The sequence below is a fragment of the Haplochromis burtoni genome, unplaced genomic scaffold, assembly GCF_018398535.1.
Source record: "Haplochromis burtoni strain Fernald_Lab_line unplaced genomic scaffold, NCSU_Asbu1 Contig_525, whole genome shotgun sequence".
NCBI lineage: Eukaryota > Metazoa > Chordata > Actinopteri > Cichliformes > Cichlidae > Haplochromis > Haplochromis burtoni.
Window position 1 is genome coordinate 135951 of NW_024582886.1, and position 20982 is coordinate 156932.

A 20982-nucleotide genomic window follows, 5' to 3' on the forward strand; every position below is an offset into this window, starting at 1 on the left:
CTAAATACTTTTTTGCCCCACTGTACCTCGTCAGGCCAGGACTGCAGTCTATTTACACCTACAGGCCAGTGGACACTCTTTCAATGATGAGGATGTACATGCTGGACAGGGAGGAACGCTGGTTTGAGCGCAGAGTCAAGGAGGCCATTTACGTGGAAAGGGAAAGACCATCTCTGAATTGAGGAGGGGGCTTAAGGGTACATCTTTCACCATCTTACAATGCTGTGATTGCAGCCATTCCCCAACTCTGTGAATGGTACTCATGGCCATTGATCTGTGGTCTTTGGTCAGTGGGTTTTGGTTAGTGGTTGTTGATCAATGGTCATGAGAATTTGCATATTAAGATTAAGGAACTGACCTCCCAGCCCATTGTTCCTTCAGTGGGCTGGTTTCAGTCATTATGCAAATGTACTGTTTATAAGATTGGGGAAACCTGCAGTCAGCTGAGACTGAAGAAGTCACTTGGATGAGTGACGAAACGTTTCTCCCACAAAACGCTGCGTCCAACTTTTGGAGACATTGTGATGATGTGTTCTTCAGCCATGTCCTGAGACATCGAAGACAAAGTATTTATACAAAGGATCTGAAATGCTGCCAGAAGGTGGCTGGATGTTCTATCACGACAATTTCCATGACCTACCAGCTCTTTCTGTCAAATCTGGACACCTGTGACTTCTATCGTTTCCCTAAAATGAAATTAAAGCTTAAAAGATACTTTTTCAACATGGTCTAGAAGAAGCACATGCACTAAAAGGTACCACTGCACAAAGCGTCGTCAAGGGTAATGGGGGTGAAGTTTTAATCAAAAAATCAAGTAAGTACTTGGTATAACAATTTTGACCTCTATGGATAGATTCTCCATGTATAACAACCCTGCAGTTGATGATTAATGATTTAATAAGTCGCCCATTCGGATATTGTTATGGTATAAAGGCTCCCTTGATTGACAGTAGTGGGTCACTAATTAGCAGACATTTATGCCTCCATGTTGCATCCATACAGTTTAAGGATTCAAGGCTAACTAAGCTTGCTACTGAAAACTGTATCCTCTGATCTCTACACCAACTTCTGCCTCAAAATAAAACATCAAATCAGACTCCAAAACTACAGTAGTAATGCAGAATGCATATAGTTTCACTTAATTTATTCTCCCATGAAATGGAGGGAATATGTAACTGCTTCCATTTGTTTGTCTGTCTGATTGTTAGAGGTCCTCAAAATATCATATTTAAATTTTGTCGTTATATCAGCTTGAGCTGATATATTTTTGGTGAAAATTGGGAGAAGGTCAAAAAATCAATAAAACTTTATGTTACCCACCTGCATGCACAGACTGATATCTACAAACTTTGCAACAACATAGTAGGACTTTGGGGACCTCGGAAAAAAATCTGAAGAGACCATATTAAGTAATATAGTTTAATATCTTAAAAATCTACAGCTTACAGACGACAAAGATTTCAGCCATTTCTGCTCCAATTACAAAATATCATACCATCACACTGGTCTCCAGCTGGCGATAGTCTGAAGCCTGGCCCACACACACAGAAAAAGGAGCCTTCAGTATTCTGGCAGTGGCCTCTGACACAGACTCTCTGATCCTGGCACTCATCTATATCTGAAACAACACAAACAACAGGTTAAACTTGCATGGATTTCTCACACAGCAGATGAACAGTGTGCTGAGGGGCTTCTCTCAATGAATAATTATTTAAGCGAACAAACTGGTTGAGACTGTCTGCAGTGTTTCTTCACATACAGTGAAAACAGTGAGCGCACTGATTTATAGTGTGAGTGTTACACTAAACTTATCTGAACACTGGAATAAACACTTCAGGTAAACACAGGCACAGTATTGGGAGTGGCCTATTATAACTAATGCATTGTTATACAATGGAAGCACAGCTTTAAATTATTAAATATGATTTTAATCATTTTTATTTACGAAAATGTCATCATTGGTTGATAAGCAGGTAATGACATCTAAATCATGCAAGCACTGGCCAAACCTAATGCATGATTAGAGGGTAAAACCTGTTTTAATGGCTCTTCTGACTGTATTCTTATAGACTTTTGGTGACCACCACAGACTAGTGCCCACCAGCTAAATCATTGTCGGTTTAAGTAAGTCGGTCTGAGTCGGATTCCATTCCAGGCTCTTCAGCATTCTGAAGCATAATGCCCAAGAAGTCAGGAATCAGCACACAAGTCCTTAATGATTATGCTCAACCGTATCTCGAAAACATCCTCCCATCATCCCGGCCGAGAACGTTGCTCTCACACTGCAGGTTCACTTGTGGTTCCTAGAGATGTACAATGGGAGGCAGAGCCAACAGCCATCAGGCCCTCTCTTGTGGAAACAGCTACCAGTTTGAGCTCAGGGGACAGACACCTTCTTTACTTTAACGTTGACTTCATACTTTCTTTTTTGATAAAGGGCTGTCTGTGGCTCAGTCTGTTAAAAGACCTCCCATGATGCACTCAGCACTCCCCTCTTTTCACTCCTGTTATTTATATATAATTTTCACTGTTGCCTTTCATGTCATTAACTTTCGTTTATTCTCTCCTGTAGTCCAAAAATGCCCTCGAACTCATGGACACACACACACATAATCTAGTTGATGTGAGTTTGGCAGTCACATGCAAACACTTGTGGCATGGTTTATTAACTTCTATGAAGGATTCTGCTGCACAGCCTAATTCTTTTCTCTCGCTGCTACCACCATTCTCTGTTGTGGCTTGGCTGACATGGTGTGTCAAAACTTCACAGCTAACCTCGAGTCGCATGGGATACAGGAGTGGCAAAGTGCTAAAAGAGTAGAGATGGGCACACCTTTTGTGCCTGCTAGAAATAATAGCATTACCAGGAAAGCGTGGGGAAATGTTGTGTATTCTTTGGCATGGTTTGAAATTTTATTTCTTGACTGGTACAGGTGTACAACTTTGCATCTGTTTCCTGGGTTGATCCCTTAATGTTTTGACCGCCAGACATACGCACCATGAGGTTAAGGGTTATCCTGAAAAATATAAGTGTTCTCTAGGCCATTAATGGCTTATACTGGAAGCTGGCACACATAACGGTTTCCTGTTGGTTTTCTGATGATCATAGAGATTTTCATGCATCGCCAAGCTTTGCTAGCAACCAAATGCAATATTTTAACTATGTGATCAGATGATTAAAAGAAATTTGTTAAAAATGAAAAATCAGAAACAGATGAAAACCTCCCTTGGTCTTTCTCCATGTGTTTTCAGGCAGTCACTGTAACTGTAACTCCTCCAGTCCATGATTGTGCGCCAGGCTCAAAGTAACACAACCTTTACTCTGCACTGATCAGCAACCTAGGTACAACTCAGACTTGTATGATTTTAGTGCAGCATTAATATATGTATTATATTACACACTGTTTAGTTTAGGCACATTATTAATTAAAACTGATTTAAAGGAGTCTTGCACTGCAGTAAGGTCCAAATACAGAGACATGTACATGTTAACAGTGTAAGGACCTACCCACACACTGGCCTCCTTGACCCAAGAAGCCAGACGGACAGGAGCCGCAGCTATAGCTACCAGGCTCATTGTAGCAGATACCAGAAGGACACACTAGCCGGTTTTCACATTCATCGACATCTGAGAACACACAAATAAGCTGTCACAACAAACATGTTCAAAAACGGTCATTCAGTATTCACTCTTCTTTTAGCTCTAGCTTTAGTCTCTACCAGCGCTCTCTGGCTCTGTAGCTGCTGAATCCTTCTCTGCATGTCTGTCTGTGGTTTGGCAGACATTCATCAGCTTCACTGTAAGCAGCTGAGTCCATAAAGAGCAACATTTCTAAAGCTGGTTCAACAAAACTCAATTTTTTCCACATTACCAGCTGTTTTTCAAAGAAAAAGCATTAAAAAGCAGACAGACAGAAACTGTTTAACACTCAGAGTTCTAAGTCATCACAGGTGACACACCTAATGTTATATTTTGGTGAAAGACAAAACTGACCTGGTAGAGACTAAAAACAAAGCTAGAAGACTGCAACAAGGATCTCACGCTTGGGCAGTATCAATATCTCAGGGCATTTAAAAATCACAACAAATACATTTTGTTAAAAAACAAACAAACAAAAACATCTCCCTTAGAACAGCGTTGAGGGTGGATGTTGCAATGTAAAAAGTACCCGTGTGGAAAAGTTCACCAGTCAAATATGCATCGTAGGAAATGTTATACACCGCGGTGTCACGATTTTTACTAGAACATCTAAAACCAATACTCCTGTTTTTGTCTGCTTTGCATTAATCTTATTAATAGACACTATGGTTGCAAACCCACATGCATATAAACCTCTCAAAGAAGTCATAATCTGATCCACGAGCCTCTGCAGCTAAGCAGAAGAGATTTTATTGCGGCTATGGAGAAATCATCATCACGCCTGTTTGCCCTCTGAGCCCTAATTCAATATCATTTTGGTGGGTGGGGAGAGCTGCATTGAAACGGCAGGAAACCACGTAATGACAGTGCATCATATTCATATCCCAATAAGGCCGATGAGCCGGGAGGAGGGTGGCGCTGATGTCGGTAACAGTGTGGTTGTTGGTCTCGTCCGAGATTCCACCAGCTTAGAATTCCATTAGAATGCACTTGTTAGTTTGACCAATGCCAGATGTTATAGATGTGCACAGCATAAATACTGTCCTAGTGCCTGATTTACTTTGACTGTAAATGTTCCTCCATGTCTCACGTTTATTCCAGAACAGGATACAGCATATGGTGAATACGTTTTAAATATTTATTTGCTCTGGGGCTCCAGCCTAACAAACATATTAGTCTATAATAAATTATAGTCTAGGTTCTTAGCTCACTGACTATATTAACAAGTAGGCAGTAAGTCAGAGTGACTAAGAACTAAGAACATAATTCATGATAACTCACAAACTTCTCTTCAGTCAAACGTACTGGTCCCTGAACTAAGATTCTTGGGTCCTGGGTCCAATCCAGCAAACCCACGCAGTGCCTACGGCTTTTAACGCAGTGGTTCTAAAACGTTTCCTTTTTTTATGCCCCAACTCGGAAGCCAAAAAAAAGCTCACACTCTACACAAAAAAACTCGGAAAAAATACAATTGTTATAAAGAAAGTAAATAAAATTTTCTAATGTGTTTGCCTTTATTCCACTAATAATTAACTTCCTTTTTCTGACAGAAGCTGGTGGAAAGATGCTGATTTGTTAGACTGTATCTAAGTCCCATGAACATTCAGACCTCATGGCTGTCTGTGATGAGGATTAAACCTTCGGACAGTAAATGAGGAAGCTGGAAACAGGTCACAAGGGAAAAAAAGAGTGCTTTAAGTTGAGAAAACAGCCATTTGCTGTTCATGTCTTTTGGACATGGGCCATTCATTTCACCTATCATATCTCAACTGCAGGACACTGATTCCATGAGCTTTGCTGAAATCATGTTGCTTTTGCTCGCACTACACATGGCGTACAAAGCTTGTTTAACTTCAACTCTGACCAATACATTCCTTACCTATGCAGGTGGTTTGGGTCTCATCCAGGTGGTATCCTTCATCACAGTGGCAGATATAGCTCTCAGCTGTGTTGTAACAAATCCCGTGGCCGCAAATATAAGGGTTGATCTGGCACTCATCTACCTCTGGGCCAGAAGAGAAACAGGAGAGCACTAATGTAGCAGCACTTTTAAGAGCTAATAATGGGTCCCATAAGTTACTATAAAGAGCTGCAAGGAACCACAGCCTACCATTAATGTACCACAAGTTAACAGCTTAATAAAAAAGCATCACAAGTTCACATAATCTACCACAAAGTAGCCGAAAGCAACTGACTGCGGAGCAGGTGACGGAATTAAAACCATATCACAGACAAAGTGTTTTATTATTGGTAGTTATTCTCAGCATATTGTGAAGAAGGTCAAATAAATACCTTTTAGTACTTTGCAGTTATTCTTGTGAGCTGCTTTTCATAGTAAATCCTTTTTAGTTCATTAGTAAATGATTCGAGATGTGAGTTTGCACCACAGCAAACATCTTTGACAGTGAGCGATGTAGTTATTTTCCAACTGGGAAAGCTAAGATGTAGATTAGTTCTGCGCTAACAAGTGTTACTGGACATCAGGCAATCGTTCGAGAAGTTTCTCCAAGTTTTAAGAAGACTCTATGGACAACAACATACACACTATATATAACACGGAGTGCATCCACAAAGGGCAGAGACACATGCAGTCAGAGGTATTTGGACAGTGAAGCAATTTTGCTTCAAACAAAAGAAATCAAGATCTGATTGCAGAACTTCAGCAACATTAAACACTTTTGGAATTCCAGTCATTTTTTTCAAAAACCTGCAAAAATCTGACTGTAGTACTAAACACAATTCTTATATTTAAAACTATTTTAACTCGTCAGTTACCTTTGAGCCTCAGAAAATGGAATATGTATAAAATGGCTGAAAGGTATAAATATTTGTCATTTTGATAAACCCCTTGAATTAAAGCTGAAAGTCACCTGGATCACATTTATCAGATACATTTGCCTCTTCATAGATTCGTCTATATTTTAATTCTATGTACAATTTGAAAAAATAATATAAATTTATTCTCTCAATGACTTCATGAAGTCTGGAGCCTTTCCAGCACACTTGGAACATAAAGTTCTTGGAGAAAGTCTTTTTCAAACTTTAATCTTTTAGTTCAGCATTTCACTCAATTTGAGGGAAACGTCCCCGTGCAGAACCTGTGGAACTACATAATTAAACTTCATGGGAGAAGATGATTCCTTATTTAGATAAAGAAATTGGAGTCAAGACAGATGAGCCTAGAGAAGACTTTTTAAGTAATAGTTTAATTACTGCCACTCTAAGGTGGAGAGCGAAGCATTAATTAATACTAGGATTTCTTTGAGCAGTCTTGCAGAGAAGATTTGGTGAGTTTATCATGGGCACAACCCACATATATAACTCTGCTGCTCATTTTCCTTACAAACACGCACTGCTTCAGAGGAAATAAACAGGCTTTCAACAGTATAGGATTAATTGCCAGTAATAATTGTTACAATAAAGAAATAATCGACCCAACACAAATTTCCTTACTTTCTGTGCTAAGTTTAGTTAGGGTAAAGGAATGCTTGGCTCAACACAGCTCTGACTTTCTGCCAGCCTGGCCACTGTGCTGAAGAGAACCCTGAGGTTTTCTTATTTTCTTCAATCAGTATAATAAGATGTCTCTGTAGATTTATGGATTGCATTTGGATTGCATCCAGGTTAAATGAAAATCTACTGAGACACTTTGTGCTCTAGCTTATGGGTTATCTACATTAAGGTCTGTAACCTGTAGTGGAATACATTTTAAAAAGTAATCTTCCCAACATTGTTTGCAAATTACTCGAATCTTTCCTAAATTGAAATGGTTCATCTCTTACGAGGTAGACACCAACTAGCATTTACACAATTACAAAAAGCTGGTGCAAAGAAAAAGAGAAAAGAGAAAACACACACAAAAGAACAAAAGAAGTTTGCAAAGAAAGAGTGAAGAATGTTTCAGCCCTACCTGCTGCCTGAGTAGGTGCGATGTCCTGGCCTGCATTAGTTGGAAGAATCTCTACTGGTGCAGGAGGAGAAATCCTCTCAACCACTTCTGTTGAACCAAAAAAGAAAACCACAACACAAGCCATTAGTTCTAGTATGTATGTAGTTTATTCTTAATTCATTGTATTTCAACATATTCATTTTAAAAACATTCACAATTTACTTATAGCTTAACACTGAACTGTAATTAACTATTAAACTAGACTGCCAGACTGGTGTGTCTAAGCAACAGAACACCAAAATCATATAGCAAAGTGGTACCTTGGGTTTGTATAAGAGTCTTCACAGATGGACATGCGACAGACAAAATATAATTCTCATTGTTTGGCAAGGAAAGACAATGCAGTTTACAGCAACTTTGGGTGTATTCATACAAAGCTGAAGTTATAATGAGAGGTCACAGAGGATCAGACCAAATCACGCCCACAGATATGCACAGACCTCAGTATGATAGCAATGCTTAGAAATGCAACTCTGAAAGCATATCTCTAATCCGATGGTTAAGACCACAGGCACTAGGGAAAACAGTTTGGAGACTGCTCCACAACATGTGTAATCAATAATCAAATGCAATCTCCTTGGAATTGAAATGGTCCCTTCAAAGATGGGAACCAAATCTAAGATGACTCACAGTCAATTGTTGTCTTTAAAACACCTTTAAGAGTGTGAGAAAAGAGAGACACAACAATTGTTAAGACTGAGGCAGTCTGCGATCAGTTTTAATTACACGGGGTCAAGTTGGCAGTGCTCTGCATGCAATAAAATCATGATTAACTCTAAAAAAGTTAGATTTGTTGTTGTCTGTTGCAAATCTGGTGCTGTCTACATTAGAGGTATACAGGTGGATCACAAACAATCTACACATCAGGCACGGTTCTCAGCCACAGACTGGGCCGGAAGTAAACACGGTAAATTTATATACTTTATACATTTATAAATAAACAGATACAACTAGTTAATTTCATTAATGGCCAGCACTGTACCAACAGCAGTGCAGATTTGCAGCTCAAAAATCAGGGAGTGAGTAATGTACTGACAGAATAAAACAGTGTAAGCATAGTTGCATTGCTCTCTGAAGACAGCATGGTAGCTCAGCTCAATCAGGCTGAAGATCAATATGTTTATGACCTAAGGGTGAATGGTTATGTTAAAATTACTCTAGATGTTTGTGGACCTCACAAATGAATCTAAAACCTATCACAATCCCATTAATGCATGCATTTTGACAGGCATGTGTTTTGTAATAGCACCAATCAAACCAAATAAATGAATGAAAGACACGAATGTTGATATGAAATGTTTACAATGAGTAGAAATGTGACTAAAACCCTGAAACACTTTAACCCACTCGGCTCACAGTAAAAAAGAGCACGAGACGCATCGTCTTATCATCTCACAGGATTCTCCTTCTCCCTCCCTCTCATAGTCCATTAACTCGCAGTGAATGAGTTAAACCCATTGACTCATGCACTGCAATTGACGGCTATAGATGTCAATGGCAGTGAATGAGTTAAGTTTATTTCAAGTCTGTTTCATTTCAATAAATGCCAGGATTACTGTGGAAAGCAAAATGTGAAGCTCTAAACAGTGAAAATACTTAGCCAACATTCTGGCACTGCGCTCACAACGTCCCTCCTGTTTAAATAAATCAACACTGGTAGCAGCAACCATCACACACGTCTTGCAAAACAAGAGATGCTCCTCAGTGTTGACAATCTGTCTGCTTTCATAAATTAGACGGTGCTTAATTGCAAACTTTCCCCAATCTCTTTGAGAGTGAGTGCAGTCAGTCGGACAGAGAAACGTTGCCTCCAATGTGGCGACCTGCAAAAAAGTGGCTGCCCAGAGGTTGATGGTGCAGCACCCTCAACCATTGGGCAACTGCTTTTTGTTGCAAGACGACTTTGTTTCAAGTACTCGTATTTGGCCCCAAACAGCCAAAAAATTCTGTGCAATCACTTGCCAACCATTTTTTCCCCTGGTTGCATGGAGGTTGCCATCCTGCTTCTACTCGTGTGTGACTGACACCTAGAAAAAGAGAGATGGGGGAACCACCAGTGGCAGGAAATACAACACTAGAGTGACTAGATTATCCACACTAGGTAACATATAAGGACAATGGAAAGGATAATATCACCTGATCTTATATTCTGCACAAATGCACTGAAACTTTTGGTACAAACATCATGAATGACAGAATTTGATTTTTTTTTTTTTTTACTAACAGAAAGGGCTCCTGCACAGGCACATTTATTTTTTGTCATAACCATCACTCATCACCTCAACCTGCTCCTGCAAAAATGTGATCATATGACCTCAACTGTTACCACTTCTTAATGTCCCAGGGAGTACCTTTGGCAAGAAGTTTAACAGGTTTAGAAAGGACAGCCTTGTGACTTTACAGAAGAGAAATTTCAGAAAACAAACAATTATTCTTGGTAAAAAGGCAGTAAACCCAACAAAATTTACAATCAATATTACATTATAATTATTACTGCAGGCCAATACAAAAAATAAATAACCCACCCCCAACGAGCTTCTGTGGCCTACGCTCCCTGTGGAGGTATTCGATCATCATCACCTGAACAACTCTCATGTCAGCTGTCTTATACGTGGTTGTGGTTGTGTGCAGTGAAGTGCACCGAGACTGTATTCAAACGGTACAGTTTTTGAATAGTAATTAACTCAAACTTGAAATATTCCAAATAACTTACTGGTATTTATGAGATATAAGCAAAAAAAATAAAAGATTTTAATTATTCTCTTTGTATAATGAATATACAGTATACGGACAAAAATACTAGTCCAACTACACATGTGCCATGTACCTCAGCACTTAACCATCCTACTCTGTTCCTATATGGCTTTATGGCTAATTTGCTATGGTTCCTAAATAATTTCCAGCAGCTCCGTCTATAGTCTTTTACTTTACCCTATGATGCAAAACATATATGTTATATTATTATTTATTATATATATATATATATATATATATATAATATATATATATATATACTATATAATATATATATTATATATATATATAATATTATAATATATATAGCCTTATTAAGGGTTTGCTGTAGACTTTGTGACAAGATGCTACTGAAGAGCATGCTGTCAGATGTACAATAAAACCTGTGTGCAGTTAAGACTAACAAAGTGATCTAATACTGGGTTTAGATGAGGCACTATCAAACTGATGATGCCTATCCATACCATAAATAGACATCAGGGACATAACTGATGGTTTATTTTGTGTAGTCTGTGGATACCAGATGACTCGAGTAGATGGTAAGATAATGTGTTGTTAGCACTGATCTTCTGTGCCCTTCTTTTAAATTCTTACTACCTCGGTCTTATCCCTCTGTGCCTCCACAGCACAGAGAATCTTTTTAAAAAACAACAACAACTCATTTTTAATGTTCTGTTTGTAGGCTTTTTGGAACCCAGTACAATTAGTACCATACATACTGCTTGGGATACCACTTTGTTTCCAGTAATTACCTAGTACCTCTTTTACAGTGATATTGTGTGTTGTGAAAAACAACAAGCTATATTTATATATATAACATATCATTGTCATGTCAATAACAAGTTTTAAAATGACTCAGTAATCACCATCACTGAAACAGCACTCTTTTCAGACCACTGGATCATATTAAACCCAAGGATTAAAAATCGCTTTGTCTGAGCCCATCATAAGCTCGATGAGCTGAGTCTGAAACTGCTTTGAAGTTTAAAGGGCAAAGCAGGAACCTGGGTAAGGTGCCTCCATCTTGATAGTGGAAACACCCGGAGATAGCTGGGGCTGGATAGGTTCAACTACTGGACTAATGCTACCCACAGGAATTACCAGCTCCTTCAATGAAAAGACACAGACAACACCAAAGACATAAAATCAACATAGCACTGTATACATATACTGCTCAAAAATATTAAAGGAACACTTCAGCGTATATAATCAAGTCAATTAACCTTGGGATATTGATCTGGTGGTTAATCAGTTTCAGCTACTTTGGCATTAATGACTTTAACTACAGGCGCACTAGAGGGGCAACAACGAAACCAACTACAAAACAGGAATGGTTTTACAACTGGAGGCCACTGACATTCATCTATTCTGACTGTTTTTTCATTTGCCTAGGGTCAGTGTCACTACCAGTAGCACAAATAGTCCGACTCCTCCAGGATGGAACATCAATACAATGCTGGACGGTTTGCAGTGTTTCCTAGCACAGTCTCAAGAGCACAGAGGAGGCCCCAGGAGACAGGCAGTTATTCTAGGAGAGCTGGACAGGGCCATAGAAGGTCCTTAACCCATCAGCAGGACCAGTATTTGCTCTTTTGTGCAAGGAGGAACAGAGCTCTACAAAATGATTTGTGTGAATGTCTCTGACAAAACAATCAGAACAATCAGACTTATGAGGATGGACTGAGGGTCTGACATCCTCTAGTGTGTCCTGTGCTCACTCCCCAACACCATGGGGTGAGACTAAAGGGTTGGCATTTGCCATAGAATACCAGAAAGTACAGTTCTAATACCAGTGAACTCTAATACCAGTGAACCAGTGAAAGGGTTACATCCAGATTAACCCTGAGCGTATGTGACAGGAGAAGCCATAGAGAATGTTATGCTGCCTGTAACATCATTCAGAATCACTGGTTTGGCTGTGGGTTAGTGATATCCATGGAGTCATATCCATGAAGGAACGCACAGGCCCCTACATGCTAGGCAACAGCACCCTGACTGCCATTAGGTAATGGGATAAAAATCTCTCCTGGTGCACGACAATGCCCGGCCTCATGTGGCAAGAGCAGAAATTGATACCATAAACTGGCCTTGAGTTCCAGTCTTGCCTGACCTAAATCCAACAGAACGCCTCTGAGAGATGATCTTTCTGTCAGGCCGATAGCATCAGCCTGTGCCTTAGACTGTTCAGTAGCTCAGTGATATCCTGATATCCTGAAATCACCTGTTATCTCATTAGGAGCATCGAGTACCACTTCAAATTGTTCAAATGAAATGTTGGCAAAACGGATTAGCCTGCCACATCCTTCTTTCACGTTGATTATGGAGGGTGTCTTTGAATTAAGTTCTCTGTCATTTTCATTTGCATCAAACAATGTGGCATCCTTTCATTCCTAACACATTACCCAGTCCATATCTGTATTGATATCCGGCAAGACTTTTGCCCCACTGAGCTCTGATGTGTTTTCAAAGTGTTCCTTTATTTTTTTGGAGCAGTGCATCTTTAGCCAAGACTCATCATTTAAGCCTCCTACTACTTACGTCATGCAATGCAGGTACTGTGCTGAGAAGCAGATTAGCATTTAGCTTGCATGGCAACTGGCTGCAATTTAATCACAGAGCAAGAATAAACAGCTTGGCAAAAGGGAGCTAGAAAAGCGTGGAGTATCCAGATCTGGGACCATGTCAAAGATTTCAGTCTGGTTCTTAAAGTCACATCAAAGATGTAGAAATTGACTTGCTGTTCAACTGACCAGCCAAAGTCATGCAGCAATGTTGCTGATTTCATGCAAATGTGATTTTGAAACTCTTTTGAAGGTAAGTGTATTTGCTAAGCGTATGCAGGCAAACTGCTTTTGCATTTTCACTCTAAAGAGTGAAAAGGTACCAAACCTACCTGCTCTGGTGAACTGGTTGCTACTGACCAAAAAAAAAAAAAAATGCAAACAAAAACTTTGAGTGAAGGTTTGTGATAATGTAGCGTAGCTCAAACTTTTTTTTTTAAATGTCATCTGACATTTTAAAAAAAAGTTTTTTAAAAAAAAACTGATTAGCTTGAGTGTCTTAAATCTTCAAGACACTCAAGCTAATCAGTGAAAAACTGTTTTGACATCATAAACACTGAATACCTTCAGACTTTGCTCACTGCTTATTAGCTGTTGAAATGTAAATTCTTACCAATACTGCAAGAAAAGTAACAATTGCTTCCCCAATCACAGCATTTTGGTAACACTTTATATGAACAACACACGTATTCAGCATTAGTAAGGTTAATACTTTATTCATTAATTATAAAGCTATATGCACCTTATTTATTCTCCTTGTCATCCATCATCATCTGTTGGTCAGAAATTCACAAGAATTGTTACTTTTCTTGCAGTATTGGTAAGAATTTACAGCATTTCAACACCTAATAGGTCTTCATACAAATTTTGTTCAAGGTCACATAATCACAAGAATCCCCCTTATCCAGAACACGATTCTTCTTATTGCCCTTCAAAAATAAGGCAATTGTTTTATGTGAAACGCCTCAATTTCATCAACATCCAACCTTTGTTTAAGTAAATGCTTAGCGACATATATACATGTCCATGTTTGATGTTGTGAAAAGATCATAAACAGCACACACCACATTTCCAGGTCTCAAGATGACAAAAGTAAAGATTTAGAAAAAAAGCAAAATATCTCCTTCTTCCACCCAGCACAGCTTTTGCTGCTTCAAAGTACCAATATGTATGGCTGCCAGGTGCCTCATTACTTTCTGGTGGTATCCAAACACTAATCTGCACAGGTTTAGGGTGGTGGAATTTTGTCCGATTGTTTTTTGCGCCCTGTCCTCTGTGCCTGGAAAACTCTGTACTCTGCTCCAGCAAAGCTAAACAGTAATTTGGTTTCTGTCTGGCTTTGGCTAAGATGTTGCAAAGTTTCTCCTTCCCTTGGTGGCTGCCAAGCATGTCCTGAATAATAACAGGAGAGGATGAGGCTCTTCTCTCAGGCAGGTTTATCTCCCCTTTGCTCTCTTTTTGATGGCTTGCGGGCTGGGCTTTTAACAGGGAATGAGCGCTCAGTCAAAGCACTTTAATCCATGTCCTCTACAAACAAATGTCACAAGAGGGATGTGTTTCTCAAAATCTGGCTTCCTAATCACATGCAAGAAGATCATAAATCAGAGTTTTTAATGTTACTTTAGAGTTGTAATTTGCAAACGTGAGATTCCCGTTTATCCCACCGTCTCGGCATTTTTCACCACGACACTGATAAATTAATACCACACTTCAAACAGGAGCAAGTGGGTGTAATTTGTTACACAGCTTGATCTTTTTCACATTTTCGGCATTCAATAAAGTGCAAAAAACATTTTCTCTCTGCTGCACTGCATAAATGCAATCCATCAGATATATTTGTTGCTTTGACAGCACATTGAGTTCAGACACTTTAAAGTGTGCCAAATAAAATACAGCTGTGGAGTATTCACATCTTAATATCTCAAGTATCTAACTGCTGCACCGCAAATTCTGCAACAGAGGGCAAGTTGATGTCTTTCTGAGAAAGACGGTGGGTTTTTTCGCCCCAGATGGAGACTATAAACACTGCATAATATTCTGTACAAACAAGTCGCACTAGGTCCATATAATGATTTATTCAAAAGTAGCAAATCAAATGTCATAAGCCACCACTTCTGTTCAACAATGGTTGTTCATAGAAGAAACCAAAGAGTCACTCCACAAACACACGGCACCTCATAGGAGAGCCACCTCAAAAGGAAAAGGCTGAATCTGCACTCAGAGGACAAAGGGCCGATTTTGGACCGAGAAGACAAAAGGTTGGAAAAATAAGTAAATGAGGCCATCTGCATCTACTGAGAACAGCCATTGTTGAACACAGACGGTGACCAGAGGTGGGACACTTCATTACCGTACTTAGAATTTTAAGCTGTCTGTAGTTTACTCCAATATTTATTTTTCTGATGACTTTTTTTCTCCGTACATTTTTACACAAATATCAATGTCACTGAGAACATGCAAACTGCACGCGGAAAGACAAACATCAGCAAACACACAAACTGTTTGTGTGCAGTTTGTCTCACAGTGTGTCTGCAAACTGACGGTCCAACTGCTGCATTTCACAGGAAGAGAAACGAGTGAGCAACTTTATTTAGAGATGGAGAAAGTTTAAGACAGACAGGACAGCAGAGGAGAGGAAAAAGTTGTATTTAAAGGTAAGCGCTCAGATATTGGATGTGTTTTGATAAATTAAAATAAAATAAAATAGTTTTATACTGTGTAGCATCCTGCAAGCAACAGTTTAGTGCACAAATTTGAATTTAACCTAGTGATAATTAAATTCATTTACTGAATTCCACCTATATATCAATTATATATGATCTAGTATAAAGACAGCATAAATAGAATACTGTTAGTGATACAAATCAGTCAAGATACCTAGCTCAATTATTGTGGTCCCAGACACATAAAATAAATAGACTAAATCAACTAAACATGCACTGGTAATTAGCTATTAATATTGCAAGACTCACCTGGTATAATCTCTTCTGGTGTTCCAAACGCCTCCACAGGTCTCTCTGGTGTTGGTAGGGGTTGTGGTGGGTCAATGGGCTCCTGATAAATTGGCTTATTGACAGGAGGATTTGGCAGAACAGTGTAGCCCATTCCACCAGGACAGATTTCTTTGAACTTAGCTGCATGACAACACACGACATGAGTAGTTAACTCTATATCTGTATTCTTAGAATGAATACAAAAGCACCAGAATAAAAACTCAAATAAAATCCACCATTTACCAAGTAGAGGGTACTTTGAACACATCTCTGGTGAAGAGAAAAAAGCATTTTATGCTCTACCTTCACACAACTTTCCATTTTTGCTCCTTCAAATCTATATTAAGTAAATGTCCTAGTCTTATCAAGATAACTTCCACCCTTCTCTTGTATAACAATATAAAAAGAGAAATGGAATGAGATATTACAAAAAGAGGAAAAAGTGATATTTAACTAACTAAGAATAACTAAATACTATTAAGCAGTCAGTTCCCACGATGAGATAACAGAGAACCCACCGTAAAAACTGTGGACTTTTCTTTTTCACTGAACAAAACACCTTAAAATTAGTAGAAAAAACAATTTAGAAATAGAAATGCATGACAGATTTTGATTGGAGTTACACACTCAGTAATGTTTCAGAAATGAGGAAAATCCCAGGCTGGGACATGTCCATATCCAGCTGATCTATTTTAGAAACCCAACTATTTTTTAAAACAACAGTCCATCTAATATGAGTTGTATGTGTTGAAAAGAAAGGTTGAGCCTGTTTTGCTGCATCACAGGCTTCAGATTCAAGTCAGATTTGAATCCCAGCTTAAGATGTGCAGAAATTTCAGTTCCAACTTCGATTAAGTTTGATCACATGTGTGATCCTTGTACAAGGAAAGACGTTTTTACATAAACATCTTCACAGTTCATTTTTCAATCTATTGTTTCTCTTCATCTTAGTAAAACACATGCGTAGCGCCTGCATAATGATATTATTTCTTACTGTTGGTATCAGAATCCATTTGTACAACACTGCAGAGTGACGTATATCATGAATGAATAACCCTGACTCTTCTAACAGCGGACCTTGCAGCATGCAATTAAAACCGCCAGCAACGTGGCAAGACGTGTAACATGTGAAAGACACAGAGCAGCAATTTCTAGTTATTGTGTGAGCTTTGTATGACAAAATATCTGTTTTTTTCTGTAACTCGTGTTTGTTGCTTAGTTGAATATTCAAGATATAACCAGGAAAACACACAGGACCATCACAAGGACGTCATTCTACCTGTTTAGCCTTGTTTAAATAAAGGATGTATTTTGAATGTTTCCGCATTTTGTTTGTTTCTTTTTTTGGTAAATTTACATAAAGTAAAGGTGGTCGAATGAATGAAGACAGACTTATTTGTTACGCATGCTTTTAGACAATAGCGTGACGCTTTTCATGATTCTCAGTACAGATACATAATAGATAATCTTGAGTCATTGTCACAAAACATGAGAATTAAAAGCAACCTGAGACAGCTGTCGGATTAGTGCTATATAAACAAACTGAAATGAAAAATGAGATGTGGGTGCCTTCAACAACATAAGGGAATGCAACTACCTAGAAATACCAACCATCACTTTGTAATTAAATTCCACGAACATACTGAGATGTGTCGAAACAAAGACAAACAGGCAGGTGACATAAAACAAATTACTGCAAAAGGTTTTTCTATTCTAATCTAAAAGCAGCTATTCAGCCAAGCTGTGAAACCCATGCAGACAGAGAGTGGCAGGATAACAGACTGGGACATAAGTTCAAGCTCATCCCAAAGGACGGAGCTTTAGAGTTTGCTGATTTGCAAGGCATAAAAGTAAATTACAAGACGGCTGAATAGTGTTTTTCATCGTGTTTCCTCCATAGAAGTCACAACAGAAGGTTTGGGGCCTTATTCGGACAGGACAACTATCTGACATTTCTCGGGACCTTACCTGTTCCTGGAGGGGGGCATTTGTCACAACGAGGGCCCCAGGCTTTGCCCACACTGCAGCAGCAAAGCTGTTTGCTCAGCTGGGCAGACACTGGGTGCAAACATTGCCTCCCCGAGCTGACCAAACGGAAGCAAGCCCCCTTCTCCTCTTGGATGGGTGTTTTGGCTGAAGAGGAGCACAGAAGGAGGGCAAAGAGGAGGGAGGAGGCGCGGGAAGTGGCACACCAAAGTGCAGGAGACCCAAACATGGAGGAAAGAGAGGATAAAGAGTAAAGAAGTCCCCTTCACCAGAGCAACCTTCCCCCCGTCACAAACACAGTCTAAATATATGTCTAAAACAAAACCAGAGTACATTAAAGAGAGTACATGTTTTACAACAAGAGGCTCGGCAACCACATTTTGGTACTGGTACAAATAGTTATACACACATTAAACACCAGAAAGCAAAGACCACATGATGAAGGAAAAACTTGGGGGAAAAAATGAACATTTTCATGCCAGTGCTTCATGCACTACCAAAGTGCTGGCTGAGATGAAAGCATGCAGAGAGTTTGGCTTGGTTTATATGTTCTAGGGCAAAAATTAAACTCCACAAATAAATGCTGGAAACAGTTCTGACTGGAGAAGAGACAAACTAACGACCCCCACGGGGAACCCAGGCTGATTTCCTTTTTGCCAGAAACATTACCTGAAGTAAATCATTTCACTTACTGGTTAAATACTTGACCTATTTTCCCAACAAATACCTTGATTAAAAACATCAGGAATGACTGAAGTAAAAGTCAGAATCAGGTTTGCACAGTTCATTGTCAAAGCTAGAAAAAGGTTTGTTTGTTTGTTTGTTTGATTTTAATATTTTTAATGCTACTTTTGATGCCATTTGAAAATTTGCACAAACCTTTAAATGACATGTATCATAGTAACATTTAACAAATAGTTTGAAGAATATGTGAGGTTGAGACTACTCGTGCCTGTGTGTGGAAATATCAAGCTGAAGTCATTTAGAAAGATGAATTCTAAGGTTTTATCTATCAGGACATAATAAACCTAATCTTCTCCTGAGCAGCTCTTAATACCGGTGAATACAAACTACATATTACACCATGTTCTTCATCAAAACTAAGCCAAAATGCTTCAAGTACAAGTTCACTATTACAACTTCAAGATGAGTCCAGGTGCTGCTAATCAAATGCACTCGACTGGCCATCAGCAAATCAGAGCACCTCTACAGAGAACACGTACGCTCCGTTTACCATGATGAGGTTAAAAAAACAACAAAGCCCTTCAGACAGGAACTGTGTCTAGGCGAAGTGTTCAGGAAAATTTCAACATTTAAAGTTCCCCGGAGCAAAATAAAATCAATTCGAATGAAATGGAAGAAGTCTGAAACCACTAAGATTCTTGCTACAGTAGGCCATCTGACCGAAATGACTTAATAGGCAAGGAGGGCCTTGGCCAGGACGGTAACTAGGAAATCAACAGCCACTGTGGGCTTTGTCTACAGAAATATTACGACCTGCCAGAATGAAAACTAACCCTGCTGCACTGCGCCGGTCTTGCCTTTATGGCAGAGTGAGCAAACGGAGCCCCTCCTCAGCAAAACGCAGATGTCACCCAAAATGCTCAAAGGGCTGTGAGAGTGTGAGAAAAATCTTTCTGTGGTTTGAGGAGACAGAAATTGGGCTATTTTGTCTAAATGGTCTGAACAGTGTTTGCCAAGAAATAGCGTGCTTGGTTCAGCATCTATTCATCATGAATATATTAGTGTGTATTTAGATAACAGAAGTCACAAAGCCCCGGACAACTGAGAATCTCACGGTTTAGGATACCGTGTGCTTCAAACATATTGCCCACCTGTCCCTCTTACACTAAAGCAATGTAAGAATAAGTGTGAAGAAAAAGATACAGCATGAAAAACGTGTAAATCATTGGGGTACTCTTTCAGTGGAGTGTAGGTTTGAGGAGCCCTCTGCTGTGCCTTTCAATCAATGAGTAGCAGTAACGAATGGACACGTGGCTTTCATTAGCCACAGGAGGAAAAAAGGCACAGTCCCATGAACCAACCTATCTATCCTGGGGCGGTCAAAAAATTGATTGATTGTCAGATATTAACCGATACTGAAAGTTAATATCGATGCATCAGTATCACCATCAGTGTCATCTTTGCCTCCTCCAGTTCACACACAACTTCAGGTCCTCCCCTCACTAAGTAGCTCACATTCACAATGCTAAACAACACTGTAGGAGGAATTTCAAGAGAGGTCTGTAAAGCTCCCGTTTCACAATACTTAAATACTACAGTAGTAGTTACCATAAATGTTAACCCGGCCCCATTTAACGATTAGCAGTTACCCAATAGCCAAATTAGCTGTCTGTTATCATTAACATAGCGGATGTAGTTAAAGATGAATAATTAATGAATCAATAATAAAGCTGAATGGGTTGCAAATGAAATATTTAGTCATGGCAGAGCGCATTACAGACACATGGAGAACTGGGTGGGTTACTGATTGCGTAGCGCGGCGGGGGAAACGTAGCTGAGTTGAGCAGAGAGTCCGGAGTGTGGAGAACTAATCCGAGCACATAAAGAGCACATTTTGGAGCAGAGCAGCCAAATCAGATGGGTGTCAGGGCTGAAGAGCAGAGCTGAGGATGTACAAGCTACAGACTGAGGCAGAGCAGTGTGAATAGGTGATGAGAAAGAAAGGCTGCAGGCAGATGTGGACAACATGATAAAGTTGAACTTTTCTACCTCTACAATCATTTATTAAAATGTCCTTCTTATCTTGTGAAAGCCAGTTGTGAGGTCAGTTGTAAAAAGCAGGCAGTAACTAGTTCAATATTTCATAGTGAGTTATTTTAGCATACCTAAAACCGCACAAAATACACTGTCAATTTTTCCGCAATGTGTTTCCTCCACAAGAATCAAATAATTCTGATGTCTTTGTTTATTAGTAAGATCTAAAATACATTGAAATTATCTAAATAATTTATTAAATGAATAGAACTTATAAACTTGATATTAAATACTTATTTTGTTAAATCTAACTATATTTGGAAAAACTGGTGGAAAATACTCAATAATTGAATGTTATCAGTTATCAAGTATTTTCCTAAG

General features: G+C 39.1%; 1 protein-coding gene across 7 annotated transcripts in view; it reads right to left on the reverse strand.

The window, feature by feature from the left end:
• ltbp1 (latent transforming growth factor beta binding protein 1) overlaps positions 1–20982 on the reverse strand; it is a 132374-nt gene that overhangs the window by 19149 nt on the left and 92243 nt on the right. For 3 of the 7 annotated variants that reach the window (XM_042214164.1, XM_005948284.3, XM_042214168.1), the window contains exons 11-18: positions 17866–18030; positions 15877–16038; positions 13237–13259; positions 11348–11450; positions 7551–7637; positions 5520–5645; positions 3509–3628; positions 1496–1618 (exon numbers count right to left, since the gene is read on the reverse strand). In XM_042214164.1, the coding sequence (XP_042070098.1) occupies positions 1496–1618; positions 3509–3628; positions 5520–5645; positions 7551–7637; positions 11348–11450; positions 13237–13259; positions 15877–16038; positions 17866–18030 (909 nt within the window). The remainder of the gene's footprint in view (positions 1–1495; positions 1619–3508; positions 3629–5519; positions 5646–7550; positions 7638–11347; positions 11451–13236; positions 13260–15876; positions 16039–17865; positions 18031–20982) is intronic. The other 4 variants (XM_042214163.1, XM_042214165.1, XM_042214167.1 and 1 more) reach the window with 4 other exon arrangements.